Source organism: Ipomoea nil, unplaced genomic scaffold (assembly GCF_001879475.1).
Source record: "Ipomoea nil cultivar Tokyo-kokei standard unplaced genomic scaffold, Asagao_1.1 scaffold2845, whole genome shotgun sequence".
Lineage (NCBI taxonomy): Eukaryota > Viridiplantae > Streptophyta > Magnoliopsida > Solanales > Convolvulaceae > Ipomoea > Ipomoea nil.
The window spans coordinates 683,090-699,951 of record NW_017619273.1 but is presented as its reverse complement, the minus strand read 5'-3'; the positions used below and the strand labels follow the sequence as shown (position 1 = coordinate 699,951).

The window sequence follows — 16,862 nt, the reverse complement described above, 5'->3', positions numbered from 1 at the left end:
GTTTTAGAACTGTAATTAAGTTTAAGAAAAGTGGGGTGTTACATCGGCACCTAGGCGCCGATTTATTTATTTATTTTTTAATTTTTTTTATTTAAAAAAAATTAAAATTAAAAAAATGTGAAATTCACTAATAAAACATAAGGTTCCTCTAGTTTTTTCTTACAAATTATTTACATAAGTAGTTGTAAAATCATTTTGAATATTGTTAAAACCATCTAAATACATAAAAAATTAAAATTAAGAACAAAAGAAGCATTTTTAGAGAAATTACAAGACCAAACCGCCTTTGGCAGTTTATAGATCTCGAAAAAATACGCGGTTTGAAAAAAAAATTGTCCAAAACAGATAATCGAATCAAAAGTTATGCCTTACCGAACTTTCTACACTTTTTAACAAAAAAAAAAAAAAAAAAAAAAAAATTAAATGTAGGCCCTATTTTTGCAACATTGTTGTACGCACAATGCCACAATGCAAAGAATTTCTGAATGTAAATGCCTTAATATGATGCAAATACATTCTCCCCTTTAAATATAAAGCCTTTCATGCAAAAATGTGCCCAAGTTCGTTATGGATTCCAATGAAGAATGCCATGGACCCACGCTTGCACGTAGTCTGACCTCATAATGTAGATGCACGTATGTTGCAACGTCATTTCTCTCACAAATTGCTTTCGAATCGGTGAAGAGAGAACGAAATCCGAGTGAGTGAGGTGAGTCCGAGTCCGAATTCATACTTTCGGGTTTGAGGAGATCTTCCGTCCTTCATCACGCATTGCCTTTTACCTTAGGAGCAAAACTCGATTACTGGATCAGCAACCGCAGTGCCAACCACCAAACTAGAGTGGGGGGACCGCTTATTTAGGGTCTCTCGTCCACTCATTCAGGGTCCATCGTCCACTCACCCATTACTTTTAATTTCGTAACCGTGGTGAGCTGCTTATTCAGCGCCACCCGGGGACTGCTTATTCAGCGCCACTCAAGGGGTTGCTTATTCAGCGCACTCAGGGGCTGCTTATTCAGCGCCACTCGGAGGGCTGCTTATTCATCGCCACTCATCTATTCGTCCGTTCTCTCCCCGCCGATCATATTTCTATGGCTGACTTCTTTCTTGGTCAAGTTCCTCAATCGGACACCGTATTAATAATTGCCTTCTCTCTATCATGCCTTTATCACATATTCATGTGCAACATTTTTCCAGAAACATGTTTCGACCATGTCCATGATATATGCGTATAAGAAGATGAGCTAATAATTCTATACACAAATTGCTATTAATTAAACTGTCATTGTGCTTACCAAAACTCCTGACAGAATGCACTAAATTTGCCTATCCAAATTCTCATTTTCTTGGATGTCGTCACTCTTAGTGTCTTGTCTTGCCGAATTGCTCAACCAAAGAAGTAAACAAGACCTTTTGTCAAGTCCCAACCGACGGCGTCAGTGTTGGTTTTAGGACTTTTGGTAGCCCACGGAGGTCCAATACAACCGGATAAAGTTGGTGGATTCACCGGAAAATAATAGGAAAATTAAGTAGAAAAAGTATAGCCGCAATGATTTTGATGTGGAAACCGAAAGGAAAACCACAGGCCAAATTCACTATATATTTGTAAGTGTTTGTACATGTTGTTTGGCTACTTTGTACATAGAAATGGAGCTTTTGTTGAAAGAAGAATAGAGCCTTATTTCCATGATGAAGAAAATAAGCCCCTGGCGTGAGGATGAGTACTATCCCCCTTGTTCTCCAGCCTTGCCTTCTTTTTATAGTGAAGAAAAGTAACAGAAGGGCTAGCCCCTCATGAATATGTAATAAATGGATTTATGAATGTTAAATGTGAGACTAACGGTCATTTGAGAGGTCATAAGGGGTTGGAGGTTATGTAAGTTTAAGATAATTAGGGGAATTTGAGGGTATTTAATGGGCAATTTAAGTGGGTAGTGAATAGATGATTAATGGGTAATGAGTTGGGTAATAAAGAGGGTATTTATTTGGGGTTATGGGACGATTTAGGCAGTCTGATCGGGACTAGGCAATCCAACCGGGTGTCGATATTCGGTATCTATCAATGCTATTGAGCTACAAGCTACTTGACAATTAAAGTGTTTAATCATAATTTCTTAAATTTAAAACATTAATTACTTTTTTGTATAAAGTTTGAGCACCTATTTAACAATTTTCGAGAAAATTACACTTTTGGTCCTATGACTATAGAGGAGGTGGTAATTTCAGTTCGTGACTTTTAAAACTAACAAATTTAGTCCTTTTAATATGCTTTTTTTAACAGATTTGGTCCTTTCGGCCAAATCACAGGCCAAAAGTCACCGAAAAAATATAAATCATTTTTTATTATTTAACTATGAGGACAAATTGGTCATTTCCAAGTCATTTCTTCTTCTTTCTCTTCCTCCTTGCCAAACATCTCCGCCGGAGAAAGCTTAGCATTTCATCTGCTCATCGCCTAAACATCTACCTCTTTAGAAACCAACCCATTTTATGCTATTTTGAATCCTTCAGAGAGCCCTAACCATTTTAACAGAAGGACTCATCAACACATTCAAGAATTTGTACAAATATTTGTAGATTACACCAGAATTTACACCTAATTTCAATTCAAACTTAGTCACAAACTTATGAATGTAATTTCAGGGATGTAGTCTACCACTTCATCTCCTTTCTCTGCAATCACGTTTGTTAATGGATAACTAATTCCATTGGCATTAATAATGGAAGTAAAGTGGAAATGGAAACGCAATAGAGAACATCGTCGGAGACTGGGGCAAAAAACACGCCACCGGAATATTCCTCCGACTCCCAATATCCACCACCCAGGACAAAAACAGGTCATAGATAATAACGCTCGCCGGCGGCCGCGCAAGACTGTCAAGAAGACGGTCGACGGGAGCTTCCATTTCCGTATGCACGGCTTCCAGGAAATCAACGTAAACTTTCGCTCGGATCAGTTCAGAAGGAATGGCGTTTTGTATGGCGCCAAACAGAAGGTTCGTCGGCGGCTTAGCATCATCATCGGAGCTGAGGAATCCGAGCCACTCTTCAGTGACCACGAAGGTGATGAGAAATTCGGGTCACGCCATTGCTATGATCTTGCAAAGGTTCATCAAGGGATTCACATGGCCTCTTCAATTCTGGAGTTTCTTCCCTGGAGTTCAGAAAGGAGATGAAATGGTAGACTACATCCCTGGAGTTTCTTCAATTCTTGTCAAGGAGATGAACGGACGATTTTACCCCCCCCCCCCCCCCTCCAAAAAAAAAAAATAATAATAAACAAATCAAATTGAAATTCCGGTGAAAATTTACCGGCAAATTAGCCGGAAGGACTTAATGTGTAAAAAAAAAGCATGCTAAAAGGACTAAATCTGTTAGTTTTAAAAGTCACGAACTGAAATTACCACCTCCCCTATAGTCATAGGACCAAAAGTGTAATTTTCTCACAATTTTCTAAAAAAAATAAATAAATTGGTATATAGTAGTACTATTAGTAGTGAAGTGCTTAATAATACGGACGGGAGTACGGAGTAGATAAATTTTGACCGAAAACTAACTAAACGGGACTTAAGTATAAGGCCACGTCATTCTCCGACCTTGCGAGTTACGACACTGCCCGCCCGCCCGCCCGCCCGCCCATTCGCAATCCTCCTCCGCCTGCAATCGATCATTTCACTGTTCACAAAACCCTAAACAAGAATATTGAATTCCCCATTTCTACCCTCAATTTTCCCATTATTTCCCTCTAGGGTAGGGTACCCTATGCTTTTCGCCTTTCCCAAACTCTAGCTGCTCTGGTCCAGATTTATCAATGGCGGAGCGACCAACAATAACCACCCACGGCACGGCTGAGAGGAGCGGCAACGGCGCGCCGGCGCCGCAGACCAGCTCGCGCTCCGTCACGGAGACGGTTAACGGCTCTCATCGATTCGTGATCCAGGGGTACTCGCTGGCCAAGGGCATGGGCGTCGGGAAACACATTGCCAGTGACAATTTCACCGTCGGCGGTCATCAGTGGGCTATCTACTTTTACCCCGACGGAAAAAATCCGGAGGATAATTCGACGTACGTTTCCGTTTTCATCGCTTTGGCGAGTGAAGGGACAGACGTTAGGGCTTTGTTCGAGTTGACTCTGGTTGATCAGAGTGGAAAGGACAAGCACAAGATTCACAGCCACTTCGATCGTTCCCTTGAGAGTGGCCCCTACACTTTGAAATACCGCGGCAGCATGTGGTAATTTCCTTTAAATTCATTTTATTTTTTATTTTTATTTTTTGAGCGAAATTTAGTGAGCTATTTTGTTGACATTTCAAAATTAGATGTTTTGAAGTTATTGTGGCTATATATGTTGTTTTTTCTATAGGCTCATTGAGATATCTGTTCAAGTAAATTAATGGGACATTGATCATAATTGTACTAAATTTCATGGTAGGAGATTGGTGGTTTTTTGAACTGAAATTAGGTCATCATCCTTCTTTAGTCTACTAAATTATTTCTCACACCACATTCAGATGCCCCACTTGAAATATAGCAGTCAGCTAATGAACTATGATTCAAATGCTTTCTTAATGTCCAATATTTGATGAATTATATTTATGTGAGTAGCATTTCTTGAACCCTCAGCACTAACATGTTGACAAGAATTAATTGTAGTGCATCAGAGACTAATATCCATTGTTAAGGAATTTTATTTATGTACAAATTATTCCAGTATTGCATTTAAACTGTAGCTGTGATGTTTAGATGATTTTCTGTTTTTCAGTGATCAAGTAGTTAGCAAGTTGAATGTTATAGGTGGATATTTAAGCAACCTTGACCATAACTGAATCAAACACTACATACAGTAAAAATAGGAGGATTTTGGGTGATATTGTGTATATGGGTTGAGGGGGTTTAAAGAGATATATTATGTGCTATAAAATGCTTGTCAAGCATTATGATTTGTCTTTTGTCCAAAAGAGGGAAAGAATGCCTAAAGAGCTATGGATATTACCAAATATGAACAGTGTTTATGATGTGGTGAAGGTGCTGATGGCAAAGTGGTATAGTCACATTGCTGTCTATCTCACCTGCCCCATTCAGGTTTTCCAAAATTGGTTTGGATTGGAAGTGAAGTATGGGAAAAGGCACTGATGGAACCTGGTATGGCATCATAGGCTACAGTAGAACAAATTATGAATGTAAAACATCAATTGGAAAACTTACCCAGTCCTAACGAAATAGTTTTCATTCCAATTACAAGTATCCTTTGATAGAGAGGGGCATGCCCCAACTTCTCTTGATATAGACACACGTCTTTGTTTCGAAAGATGCTCCAATCCAAATAAAAAGCTTTACCACAATCACAACTTGGATAGTCAAATTGGTTTTACTTATGGAAGTTTTATATTGAACACATCAAGGCAAAGATAATATTATCCTATATTTTGACGTGTAATTAATATTCTTTTAAATTATTAATAAAAATATAATATTTTTCCTATCTAGAGCCACATAAACTCCTTTTAGTCCCAGGTTCTCTTCTTTCTTAGACGATGCCTACCTCTTGTGATGTACCTAAATGATCTTTACACAATTGGAGCCATCCTAAAGGTTAGGGGCATGCATCAATACCTTGCAATATATGCCATGAGACAAAGTGGCGGATGGCCCCATATATGATTTTTCACCTTTAAATCTCAAAATGAAAAAGAGTTGACTATTGAAAACTATTTTTTAGAGGCCACAATAAGAAACAATTCGATCTCCATGAACACCCTCAGTGGGCACAATTTTTGTGCTTTAAGGTTTGAAATAGCCATGCTAAGGTTGCACTTGAAGTGGAGAATAAATGCATCAAGCTTTTCAACTATCATTTTGTAGTGGAGATGCATTGTAATGGATGGAAAGGGATAAGGATTATGTCAGGGTCATTCAATTTGAACAGGACGGAATTTGATGGAATAGTGGTTCTTCCTAAAATTAAGGAATGGAGGGCTACCATTTTGAAGATGTACATGACTGATGACTCTGGTACTAAAGCTACATTTTCAAATTTCAACAAGAGGGGAATTATTTTTCATTGTAATTTGTAAGTTGCTCTGTATATCATGTATTCTAGGTTCCTATGAAGTCATAGCATTGTAGATTGCGATGCTTGTAATGTAGTTCTCTAATATAAACTATAAAGAGAAGCCTTTTTGTCTAATTATCTCTTAAATCTGTCAACATTTCATTTGAGCTGATCCTGTTAAAGAACCCCCCCTTTGTGATTGTACCTTTTTAGTAGTAAATAGTTTGCATTTATTTGACCATGCACATTTTCTCGCCTTTATATTTTTTGCAGATGAATTAATTTTCATCAACAAAGCTATTATGCTCTCTTTGATTGACCTTTCATTCCAAATTTGATATTTATAGTTACAGGCAGTTTTCAACATCAATAACAAGGATACATTTAGAATAATTTTCATATAAAGGTGGTGAATTCTATTGAATCTTTCTTTCTTGTGAGCATGATGACTGGCCATGTTAGTGATAAGACAGTTCGTATATTGAATGGGTTCAGCATTATTATGTTTTCTTGACATGCAGTTCGTATAAAATTGGGGCCTGAACTTTGATGTCAATGTATGGAAATTCATGAGTTTGTATGAGATGCTGGAAAAGGCTAAAGTGACCTGCTTGAATTTTGCAAAATGTTGACAAATTATAAGCATGGGGAAAGTATTATCATGCATGTTTTGCTTCATACATTGGCCAGTTGCTAGTACCTTTCAAGAGCAATATGTGTCTGCAAAAATAAAGTGACCAGGGTAATCTTCATGACTTGTTTGTGGGACAATGCTATTGGTGTTTGTGTCTGCAAATATAAAGTGACCAGGGTAAGCTTCATAAGTTGTTTGTGGGACAATGCTATTGGTGCTATTTGTGATTAATTCTGAATGATTCATTTGTTTTTAGATCCATGGTTTTGGTTGTCTTTATATATGTATGTGTAATGTGTGTGTGTGTGTGTATTTTTTTACAATGAGATTACTTTATTAGCCAATAGTTATTTAGTTCTGTTATGTTTTTAGTGTATTCTCAAGCATGTAATGCACTTAAGTTAGCAATTTAGCTAATTTGATTTCTCTACCTCAATAAAGCTTTTATTTTACTTTTGATTAATGTCTGATCTCTAGGGGGGTGGGGATAGAGATGGTTCCTTATGAGGAATGTGGTGCTGACAATTTGAGCTGCTAATTTCTAGGAACATGTTAGAAATTGCTTTAGTGTATAATCTATGAAACATTGAAGGAACATTTATCTTCTCTGATACCTCTTTGGCCTCAATTGCCCCTACCTCTGCTGCTGACTTGTTTCTATGTCAAAATATGTAGGGGATACAAACGTTTTTTCAGACGAGTTATGCTTGAAAATTCTGATTATCTTAAGGATGATTGCTTGAAAATTAATTGTACTGTTGGAGTTGTGCGTTCTACAATAGACTGTTCAGGCATGCATTCTATTCATATTCCAGATTCAGACATTGGAGCACATTTTGGCATGCTTCTGGAAAATATGGAAGGGTCTGATATCATTTTCAATGTCGCTGGTGAAAAATTTCATGCCCATAAGTTGGTATTGGCTGCTCGTTCTCCCATTTTCCGTTCAGAATTCTTTGATGGACTGGAGAGTGATGAGCAGGAAATTGTTATAAGTAATATGGAATCCAAGGTCTTCAAGGTCTGAACTCTGAAGACACTCTTTTTACTGGTCTATTTTCTGTTTTTTTGTGGGAATTAAATTATAATTCAGTATTCTTTCTGCATAAACTGCAGTGGTATTTGTGCATGTTCCTGCTATAATTATCTCTCCATGAATCGCTACTCAGATTTTTGCCACAACTTTATGTGATATACAACAGGCCATGCTGCACTTTGTGTACACAGATAGTCTTTTGGAAGACGACCTAGAAGCTTCTAGCTCTTCTAGTATACCTTCTATATCTGATACATTACCAGCGAAATTGCTAGAAGCAGCTGATCGCTATGATTTGGGAAGACTCAAACGGATGTGTGAAGCGTATCTCTGCAAAGATATTTCTGTGAACTCTGTTGCAAAGACTCTAGCTCTTGCAGACTGTTATCATGCCATGGAGCTCAAAACTGTCTGCCTTAGATTTGCTGCTGAAAACCTTGCTGGTATGTGTCAATTATATTATATTGCTGTCCATGTTTAATACTGCTCAGTTGAAACATGGTCTTAATTCAAAAGATTCTAGGAAGGGAAAAGCACGTCCACAGTTCCATAGTACTCATTGTGGAAGTGCATTTATTCTACATTTCATACACTTGTGTACAAGTAGAACCCAAGACTTGGGAAAGGGTTCCCTCTCTTCTAAATTTGCACAATTCCCCAAGAATTTGCATGCAAAGAGCTTATCATCTAGCTCATATTCTAGTAAAAAACATTATGTACGTGTGCATTTCTCTTTGATATCTTGATTCATTGTCAGCTGACCAATCCATCTTTTAACCCCCTCCCTCTTATGTGTTCTGTATCTGAGGATTGCATTAGATTAATCATTAACACAAGGATTTAACAGGCAGTAAAAACATGTTGGATATAAGTAACCAAGGCATAAATACTATATTCGTTTATGAATAAACTTCAACTATTATGTGATTGGCTGTGTAGTTATCTTGCAGCTAACTAATTTTGTGGTAATTTGTGTCAGCTGTGATGCAATCGGATGGTTTTGAGTACCTGAAAGAAAACTGCCCTTCTCTCCAGTCAGAACTTCTAAAGACAGTGGCTGGTTGCGAGGATGAGTGTAGCAGCGGAGGGGGGAAGTCTCGGAGCGTTTGGGCACAGCTTTCTGACAGCGGTGATACTGACGGGAGGAGGGTACGGCAAAGGACCTGACTGAGGATTTTAGGAGTTAGGTAAGTGATTGTTGTGTAGAATGTAGTGTAAGAATGTTTGGACCATTACAGAATGAAAAATGTTTCATAGTCTTCATGAAACATGATGTGTTGTAATTGATAGATAGTTAGAGACCCCAAATGGGTTGGTTATCAATTGCATATCTTCTCAGGTCAGCCAGCCAGCCATATGAGCTTTCACCAAGATCTATCTGGGTTGCTTTTGGTTTTGCTTTCAACGAAAATTTTGTACACATTACTCCCACTTGTAATAAAAAATGCAGAAATGCCACACATTCTTCATGTTCTTAAGTGGGTGTTTAAGCTCTTAGATGAGAAATGTATGGGACTTGACTTGGATTGGATGACAATACAGTACAAGAAAGCAAAGTTTATAAAGACAGACAGACAAACAAATAGCAACTGTAAAACAACAAATTTTTGTATGTTGACGTCGTACAGCTTTTTCAGTTTTAGATTTGGATTTTAGAAGTGGATAGGATAGGATAGGAGGATATTGTTTCCAGTCTGCAAGGAATCAATAATGCAACTACTACTACTACTACTACTAAAAAGGCCACACAGAGAGAGAGTGAAAGAAAATGTATGTATGTCACATTTGTCCTATAAGGAAGGGCAGGGGTCCTTGAAAACAAGAATTTGAATTATAATTTCAGACAGTGGACATGGCATGATCCCACGCACAAGGACTGCCTCCTGATGAAGTGGCGGTGGCCATGGAAATGGTTCTCATATTCTTGCAGTCCCGACTGCTAAAATCATCCAAAAGTACCGCCCCAAATACTTCTTTCAGTACACAATGGTTCTGAGAACCAAAACAACTTGAAAACATGTTCTGGAATGATTCTTCATCATCTCTGCCTGTATCGCCGCATTGCATAGGGCTCAACTCCATACCCTCCTCCTCTTGCTTCACTTTGCACCCTTCAAAACAATATATACATTCTTATTATAACCTACTACAACAAGCAAGCTAAGAGAATAAAATATCATATCCTCACCTGCTACTACTGTCTGTGCCTCGTCTAAATTGACAGCAGGGGTGTATTCGCTGAACACTGAAGCAGAAGAGTGGCCATATGGTGAGATTGGATCTCCATATGCTTCCCATTCTGTGTCATGAAGATCTGGGCATGAATTATCCACTATGCTACCACGAATGATGGAAGCATCGGAAGTCGTCTGTTGGGATGAAGTATTATTATTCTTTGAATGTTTCAAAGTCTGTGACTCATAAAGAACCGCGTCCAGCAGGCCACTGTTTCGTGGAGAAAGACTACCTGATTCAGTATGCTCAGTTGGTGGTGGTGACTGAATCAAAGTGTCAATGGACTCTAGTGAAGGAAGAGGGGAGGAGGATGGTGAGTACCAACTACCCATCTGACTTTGGAGTGAAGGGAGCTCCGGCTTCTTCTCCCATGAGGGCTCTGAAGAATAGGAGGAGTTGCCATTTAAAGTGGCATGGCTGCCAGGAATAACACTCAATAATGATGGGTCATCAGAAGCCAGGTTTTGATTGTATGCAGAAGAAACCCCAAAAGATTGAGCAGCAGCAATATATGCAGCAGCAGAATTACCACTCTGGAATCGACTGCATGCTGGTAGAAAATCACTGCCATTGTCACTTAAACCTGGGAACAAGGTCTCTGTTCCTCTCAGACGTTTCGAAGGATGCACAGTGGACTGGAAATACCTGTTGCCACAAGAAGATTTAAGACCTTGTCCCACCAGGCTACTTGAAGGAATATCAAGCAAGCTACTAGCAGGAATATCAACAAGTGCAGGTGGAGGATATGAATGCTGATTTAGTTCCAAATTCTTGAATTCAACAGCTGGGATCTCAAAACAGTTAATTTGGAAAAGATCAGGATGCTGCATGTCCCCAATTGAAAATATGTTCATATCTCCATTTTGTTTGCTCGCATTTATGGATTTCAAACACAGATCTGGGGGGTAAATGGGCAAGCCAGCACGTTGTCTTCTCTTGATTCTGGTGTTCCAATAGTTCTTTATCTCATTATCAGTACGGCCAGGGAGCTTAAGGGAAGAGGGAAAATGACAAAACTGAGTGAGTAATACTAAACCAACAAAGGATTTCATTTGCAAGTTCACTTAGAAAATACATAGCATCTTGTCCTCATTCTAGCCTACGTTTCATCCAAAAGATGATAATCTAGTTTTTAAAAAAGCACTAACACGAAATAGAAGAATAACGAAGGCTTCCTTGAGTACATGTTAAATCTCACATTCATTATCAGCTTCAATACTTTTATATCATATTTCACAACTGTATAACAGGGGTAGTTCACTGAGGAAGCAATTAAGCCGGATCACACATGCAAACTCTATGAGCAAACATTGTAACAAATAGATAAGTGAAAACTGTGATGGTGTTACCATAAGCAGGCAAATCACATTGCCATTTCCAATCAGACCAAATTCTTCCCATTTAATCTAGAAGCAAGTACAGATATCACACTCAATCTATCTTGGGTATGCAACATAATAGGTTAATGTAAAAGACTATAAGAAAACAATTTTTGAAATCCTTTTTCTTTTCCTTTCAGTTCCAGTTGATTTGAGGGTACTGATGATTGGATTACCACATGCCACCATTACAATATTACATGCACTTTTTTAAACAATTTCATTAAAATGTATACCGACAACATAGTCTAAACTCTAAATCAGGGGAAGATGGTTAATTTTCTATACTCCTATTCACTAAATAATCTTCAATAATAATTCTTCCCAAATTTCAAGAGAATCGTATATTTTTAGATTGAAGAAACCATTATGTTTATGGATAGATTTCAGACTTAGACCTGGACAGAGCTACAACTGTAGGCAGAAATGTGTATAAGCACTATTGGATAGAGAGATGATCAGATGATACACACCTCAGCAGCCATCCGTGCCCATTTGTTTCCCATTTTAGCATGGAGTTCAATGATACGGCCCTCCTCCTCGGGAGTGAATGAGCCTTTCTTTAAATCTGGTCTGAGGTGATTTGCCCACCGCAAACGACAACTTTTACCACAGCGAGCAAGTCCTGAATGCTTCTGCACTGCATTCCAATTTCCTTCTCCATGTTTTGTTACGTAATCCACTAAAATTGCATCTTCCGCAGATGTCCAGGGACCTTTCTTTAATAGAACACTTCCTCCAGTTTTTCCTCCAGCAGTAGCTTCTTCAATAGATGGGGAGCTTACACTGCCTTTAAAAGTCATCCTGTCCTCACTTTCACTGGTCATACTCATACTGAAATCTAGAATGACAAAGGTAATTCAGCAAAAGAAAAATAAGACTGTGCTCCTATATGCCAAGAGAGGGAAGACATAACACCATTACAAGACAAGTGACCTCATTTAAGATGACAAGTTAAATTTATTATCATGATACAGCGAGAAATTGCCCATAAAAGAATTGGTGATAGTAAAAGAAAACACAGCTCCCAAAATCCACGGCGGCAACAACTCATCATCCATGGTCTAAAACCCCTTCAAACACGACTCAAACTATTACATGGAATAAAGTTGGAGAAACAAACATACTTGGAAACATCATCACTAAGCATTCATTGTTGTTTAGCTACCAGTGCGGAAAAGTAATATTCCTGACTTAACAACGGAATGAAAAAAGGAAAAACTTTTACACAAACTAAACTGAAAGAAATACCACATTTTCCACAAAGTAATATTAAAAAAGAAAGCAGTGACCAAATACACAGATGTATAAAAAGTTAGAGCACCGATACTATTTGCGCATCATTGAGCCTAAAACCACCATATGACAAGCACACTGGTTTGGGTGATAAGAAAACAAGGTGCCCAAGAGACCAATTTTACACAACAGCTGTATACCTTTTGGGTCATCCTTCAACTCTACATAATTCACATGAAAGGTTTTTGTGATCACATGGACTGAAGAAGAAGGACAAAAACACACACACACAAAACTACACTTCTAAATTCCAATGCAATATAACCACAAAAATGCCAATCACAATGCTCAAAATTAACAAGTTTGTGTCCTTGCAGAGCCATGCATCAACCTATACCAAGCACAATTGAAAACAAAATATAAAGTAGAAATGAAATGCTCACAAGCCAATAGCACCAGACGAGACGAATGCAAACTTAACATTCCAGAATAGTAGCAGAACAATTTAGAATTAGATCAAATTCAGATATTCACAAAATCAAATCGAAGCAAACCAATAATAGCAATAAGATAAGCGATTTAAGGGTGCAAATAGATCTCAAAGCTTCAAAGTCTCAATAAATGAACTCAATATCCCTACCTTTAATAAACCATATTTATTTATTCACGGATGAATAATTAAGTATCAAATTTATTTACCTGAGCAAAGAAGAAAGCAGTTCTTGGTGTTGGTGTAGCTGCTTGGAGCAAGTAACTACTAAGATCAGTCCTTTAAAAACTCACAAAAATCCAATTCAATTGAACCAAAGAGGCCCAGACAAGCTAATCCCCACCAAAATAAAATAAAAAAAAAAAGGAATGGAGAAAATGACACCCTTCAAGCCAAAACTCCAAACCCTAAATTCATAACAATCTACACGCCTATACATAACACAATAGCTCCACACCAATCATGAAGATCGCGAAACTGAAGCTCAGAATCCCAAAACAACATTTACAGCACAGAACTGAAATGCGAACATCAAATTTCCAGCTTCCCAAAACCAAAAAGAAAAAAACCAAAAAAAAAAAAAAAATTAAAATCGAAACTCAAACCCTATTGTGGTCGTGAAGAAGGGAAATGATGAGCAAGATCCACTTATTATATTTAGAGTTTGAGAGAGAGAGAGAGAGAGCAAAAGGTTGAAGTCTCAGCTGATTATGGAATTTTTTTTTTTTTTTAAAAAAAAGAAAAAAAAAAGCCAAATATGAGAGAGAAAGAGAAAGAGAAAGAGAAAGAGAAGAGAAGAGGGGAGGGGAGGGGGGCGTGGAAGCGAGGGTGGGGGGTGTCAAGTAAAGAGAAGAAATAGCGGAGAGAGAAGAGGGATAATTAACACCTAATTATAGATTAGGTGTTAATTAAGCTAGCTTTATTTATGTAATTTGTTGCTTAATCATTTGCATCTTCATCTCATTATTTTACCTTTTTCTTTTTTCCATTGGAAATTGCTCCAATCAATTCTACTCTTTTTGTGTATCTGTCTCAAGGTTGCAAAATATGTTAGGCGCACTCTAGACGCTGAGAGGACGCATAGGCATTCAATTTTTTATTTTTATTTATTTATTTTGTAATTTAAAAAAAATTAAGCTAAAAATTATAAAAATTCACTAATAAAACATAAGGTTCATCCAATTTTTTCTTACAAACTATTTACATAAGTGGTTGTAAAATTGTTCAAAATATTGTTGAAACCATCTAAATACATAAAAAAAAATTAAAATTAAGAGCAAAAGAAACATTTTTTTAGAAATAGGATAGATCTCGAAAAAATATGCGATTTAAAAAAAAAAATTGTCCAACACGGATAACCGAGTCAAAAGTTATGCATTGTCAAAATTTTTTACACTTTTCAACAACCCTAACAAGAAAAAAAAAATCGAACGGTTCAACTGATTAGGCAGTCTAGGCGGCTGCGAAGGAGGCCGATTCCGGCCTTCTTCACCGCAATCGGGCGGCGCCTACCGTCTAGACGCGATTTTTACAACACTGATCTATCTAAACCACCAAGAAACGCTACACTTATTTTTATATTTTTATTATATTTAATGCAATATATTCTCATTTATAAAAAGGGTTATAATTTTCAGTCGCTGACGTACTAGCAACACTGGCTACAAAGAAACCACAAGGAATGCAACTCCTCAGCCAACCACCTGAAGAAGCTATGGATGTTTTAGACGATCTAATTGGAGTCCCAACATGGCGCCAAATGGCAAGCTAGATCCATGCATCCTGGGGTATCCATTCCTGTAAATAAATAAATAAGGGTTATAATTTTATTTATTTTGTTTCCGTTTTCCAATATCATAATGATTTCGGACACGTATATTGCAATTCTTATATTGTGGACTAGGATCCACAGTGTACTGTAAACTCTCGTCCAATACACAGAATTCATGTTCATAATACACAGAATTTATGTTTATAATACACATAAACATAAATATGATATAATGAACATGAATTATGTGCATTATGAACATGAATTCTATGTATTATATAACTGAGGATACATAAACACTTAACATAATACACATAATTCATGTTCATAATGCATATAATTCATGTTTATTATATTGTGTTTATGTGTATGTGTATTATGAATATGAATTTGTACCTTATGAAGTCAAATTTTGTGTATTGAAAATGACTTATTAGTCAATGTCTAACTTGTTTAACTAATTTTAATTGTTTGGTTAATTAAACATCTAATATAAGTGTTTAGTATAATAACTCTGATTGATGTCAATAAATTGAAAATGAAAAAAATTACTTATTGATATCAGCTTGCATTTTCGTTTTAAAAGTCTAATTTACTCTTAATAATTGTTGGTTACGTTATTGTATTGTTTATATTTATTATATTTTAATTTTAATTTACATTTTTATTTTAATATTATAAGAACCGTTTGGAGCCCGACATTTAAATTGACTCTTGACCTAACACACACATATATATAATTGTACTAACCGTTATTATGCTTATTCTATTTTCATTTGAAATTATAACACAACGATAAGATATAGGGTCACACTTGTGTGAGACCATCTCACAGATCCTTATTCGTGAGACGGGTTGGGTCGAATCAACATGCAAATGTCATACATACATGCACAAATGTCATATTTATATGCGCAAATGTAACACTAATCAGGAATAAAATTTTTGTTACTTATAAGAGAAAATGTAATACTTTTGCATTTCGATGTAAAAGTATTACATTTTCCATAATAAGTAATGTTGGCAAGTGGCCCTTACTTATAAGGGAAAATATAATACTTTTGAAGAAAAATGTAATACTCTTAAATCGAAATGTAAAAGTGTTGCATTTTTCCTTAAGGATCCGTTTGAAAAGCAGGAAAATGACTTTTGAAAAATGTTTTCTGGAAAATAAATTATTTTTTCGGAAAACATTCTCCTTTCCGGTGTTTGGTTGCATTCTGGAAAAGTGCATTGGTGTGTTTGGTTCATTTTCTGAAAAATGAGTAAAATTATATAAATAAATATTTTAATTATTTTATTTAGAATATAAAAATATTTATAATAATAATACTAAAATAATTTCTAATATAATTCTATAATATTAAAAAAAAGCAATATTTAAAAAATTACAAAAAAAAAAAATAAATTCAATACCGAATTTTTATTAAAAAAATTACAAAAAAAAAAAAAAAAAAAAAACCTTTGGCTTCCCGTGGAAACCAAATTTCCGCCGGAAACCAAAGCTTTAAAGGAAATCAGTGCTTACTGGTTTTCGGCAGGATGCCGGAAACTAGTGAGCACTTGTTTCTGAAGTCAGAATATGAAGATGAAACCAACGGGAAAGTGAAGAAAATGAAGAAGTCAACATCCGGAAAATGACTTCCCCTTAGAAAAGGGGAAGTTGTTTCCCAGAAAAACAAACCCATTTTCTATTGACCAATGCCTCATTTTTAGTTGACTTTAAATTTTCCTTCTTTCCAAACATTTAAAATCCGGAAAATGATTTCCAGAAATCATTTTTCGGGTTTTCAAACACACCCTAAAAGTATTACATTTACCCTTATAAGTAACAAAAATGTTATTCTTGATTAGTATTACATTTGTGCTATAAGTATTACATTTTCATCTTGGCCTGATCCGACCGGTCTCACGGTGAGACGGTCTCACACAAGTTTTTGCCTAAGATATATTATAAAAGTACTTTAAGAATTATGTAAATATTACATAATATATTTATGTCCTTATAGGTCATTTTACGTGTAATAAG

The 16,862-nt window shown here is 36.5% G+C and overlaps 2 protein-coding genes across 4 annotated transcripts; one reads left to right on the top strand and one right to left on the bottom strand.

The window, feature by feature from the left end:
• The first annotated feature begins 3,609 nt into the window (after window positions 1-3,609).
• LOC109160190 (BTB/POZ and MATH domain-containing protein 4-like) lies at window positions 3,610-9,182 on the top strand. Its single transcript, XM_019308408.1, has 4 exons — window positions 3,610-4,233; window positions 7,362-7,707; window positions 7,889-8,165; window positions 8,702-9,182. The coding sequence occupies exons 1-4, from the start codon at window positions 3,812-3,814 to the stop codon at window positions 8,887-8,889; spliced, it is 1,233 nt and encodes a 410-aa protein (XP_019163953.1). The 5' UTR covers window positions 3,610-3,811; the 3' UTR covers window positions 8,890-9,182.
• A 115-nt stretch (window positions 9,183-9,297) lies between these two features.
• On the bottom strand, window positions 9,298-13,815 carry LOC109160189 (transcription factor GAMYB-like). Of its 3 annotated transcripts, none has more exons than XM_019308406.1 (4): window positions 13,267-13,815; window positions 11,810-12,175; window positions 9,911-10,946; window positions 9,298-9,833 (listed from the first exon to the last, which is right to left on the bottom strand). In XM_019308406.1, exons 2-4 carry the CDS (start codon window positions 12,167-12,169, stop codon window positions 9,562-9,564), a joined length of 1,668 nt encoding a protein of 555 aa, XP_019163951.1. In that variant the 5' UTR covers window positions 12,170-12,175; window positions 13,267-13,815; the 3' UTR covers window positions 9,298-9,561. The 3 variants fall into 3 exon arrangements, with proteins under 3 accessions (XP_019163951.1, XP_019163950.1, XP_019163949.1); XM_019308405.1 differs by having other exon boundaries at window positions 11,810-12,180; window positions 13,272-13,815; XM_019308404.1 differs by having other exon boundaries at window positions 11,810-12,177; window positions 13,272-13,815.
• Window positions 13,816-16,862: the final 3,047 nt, after the last annotated feature.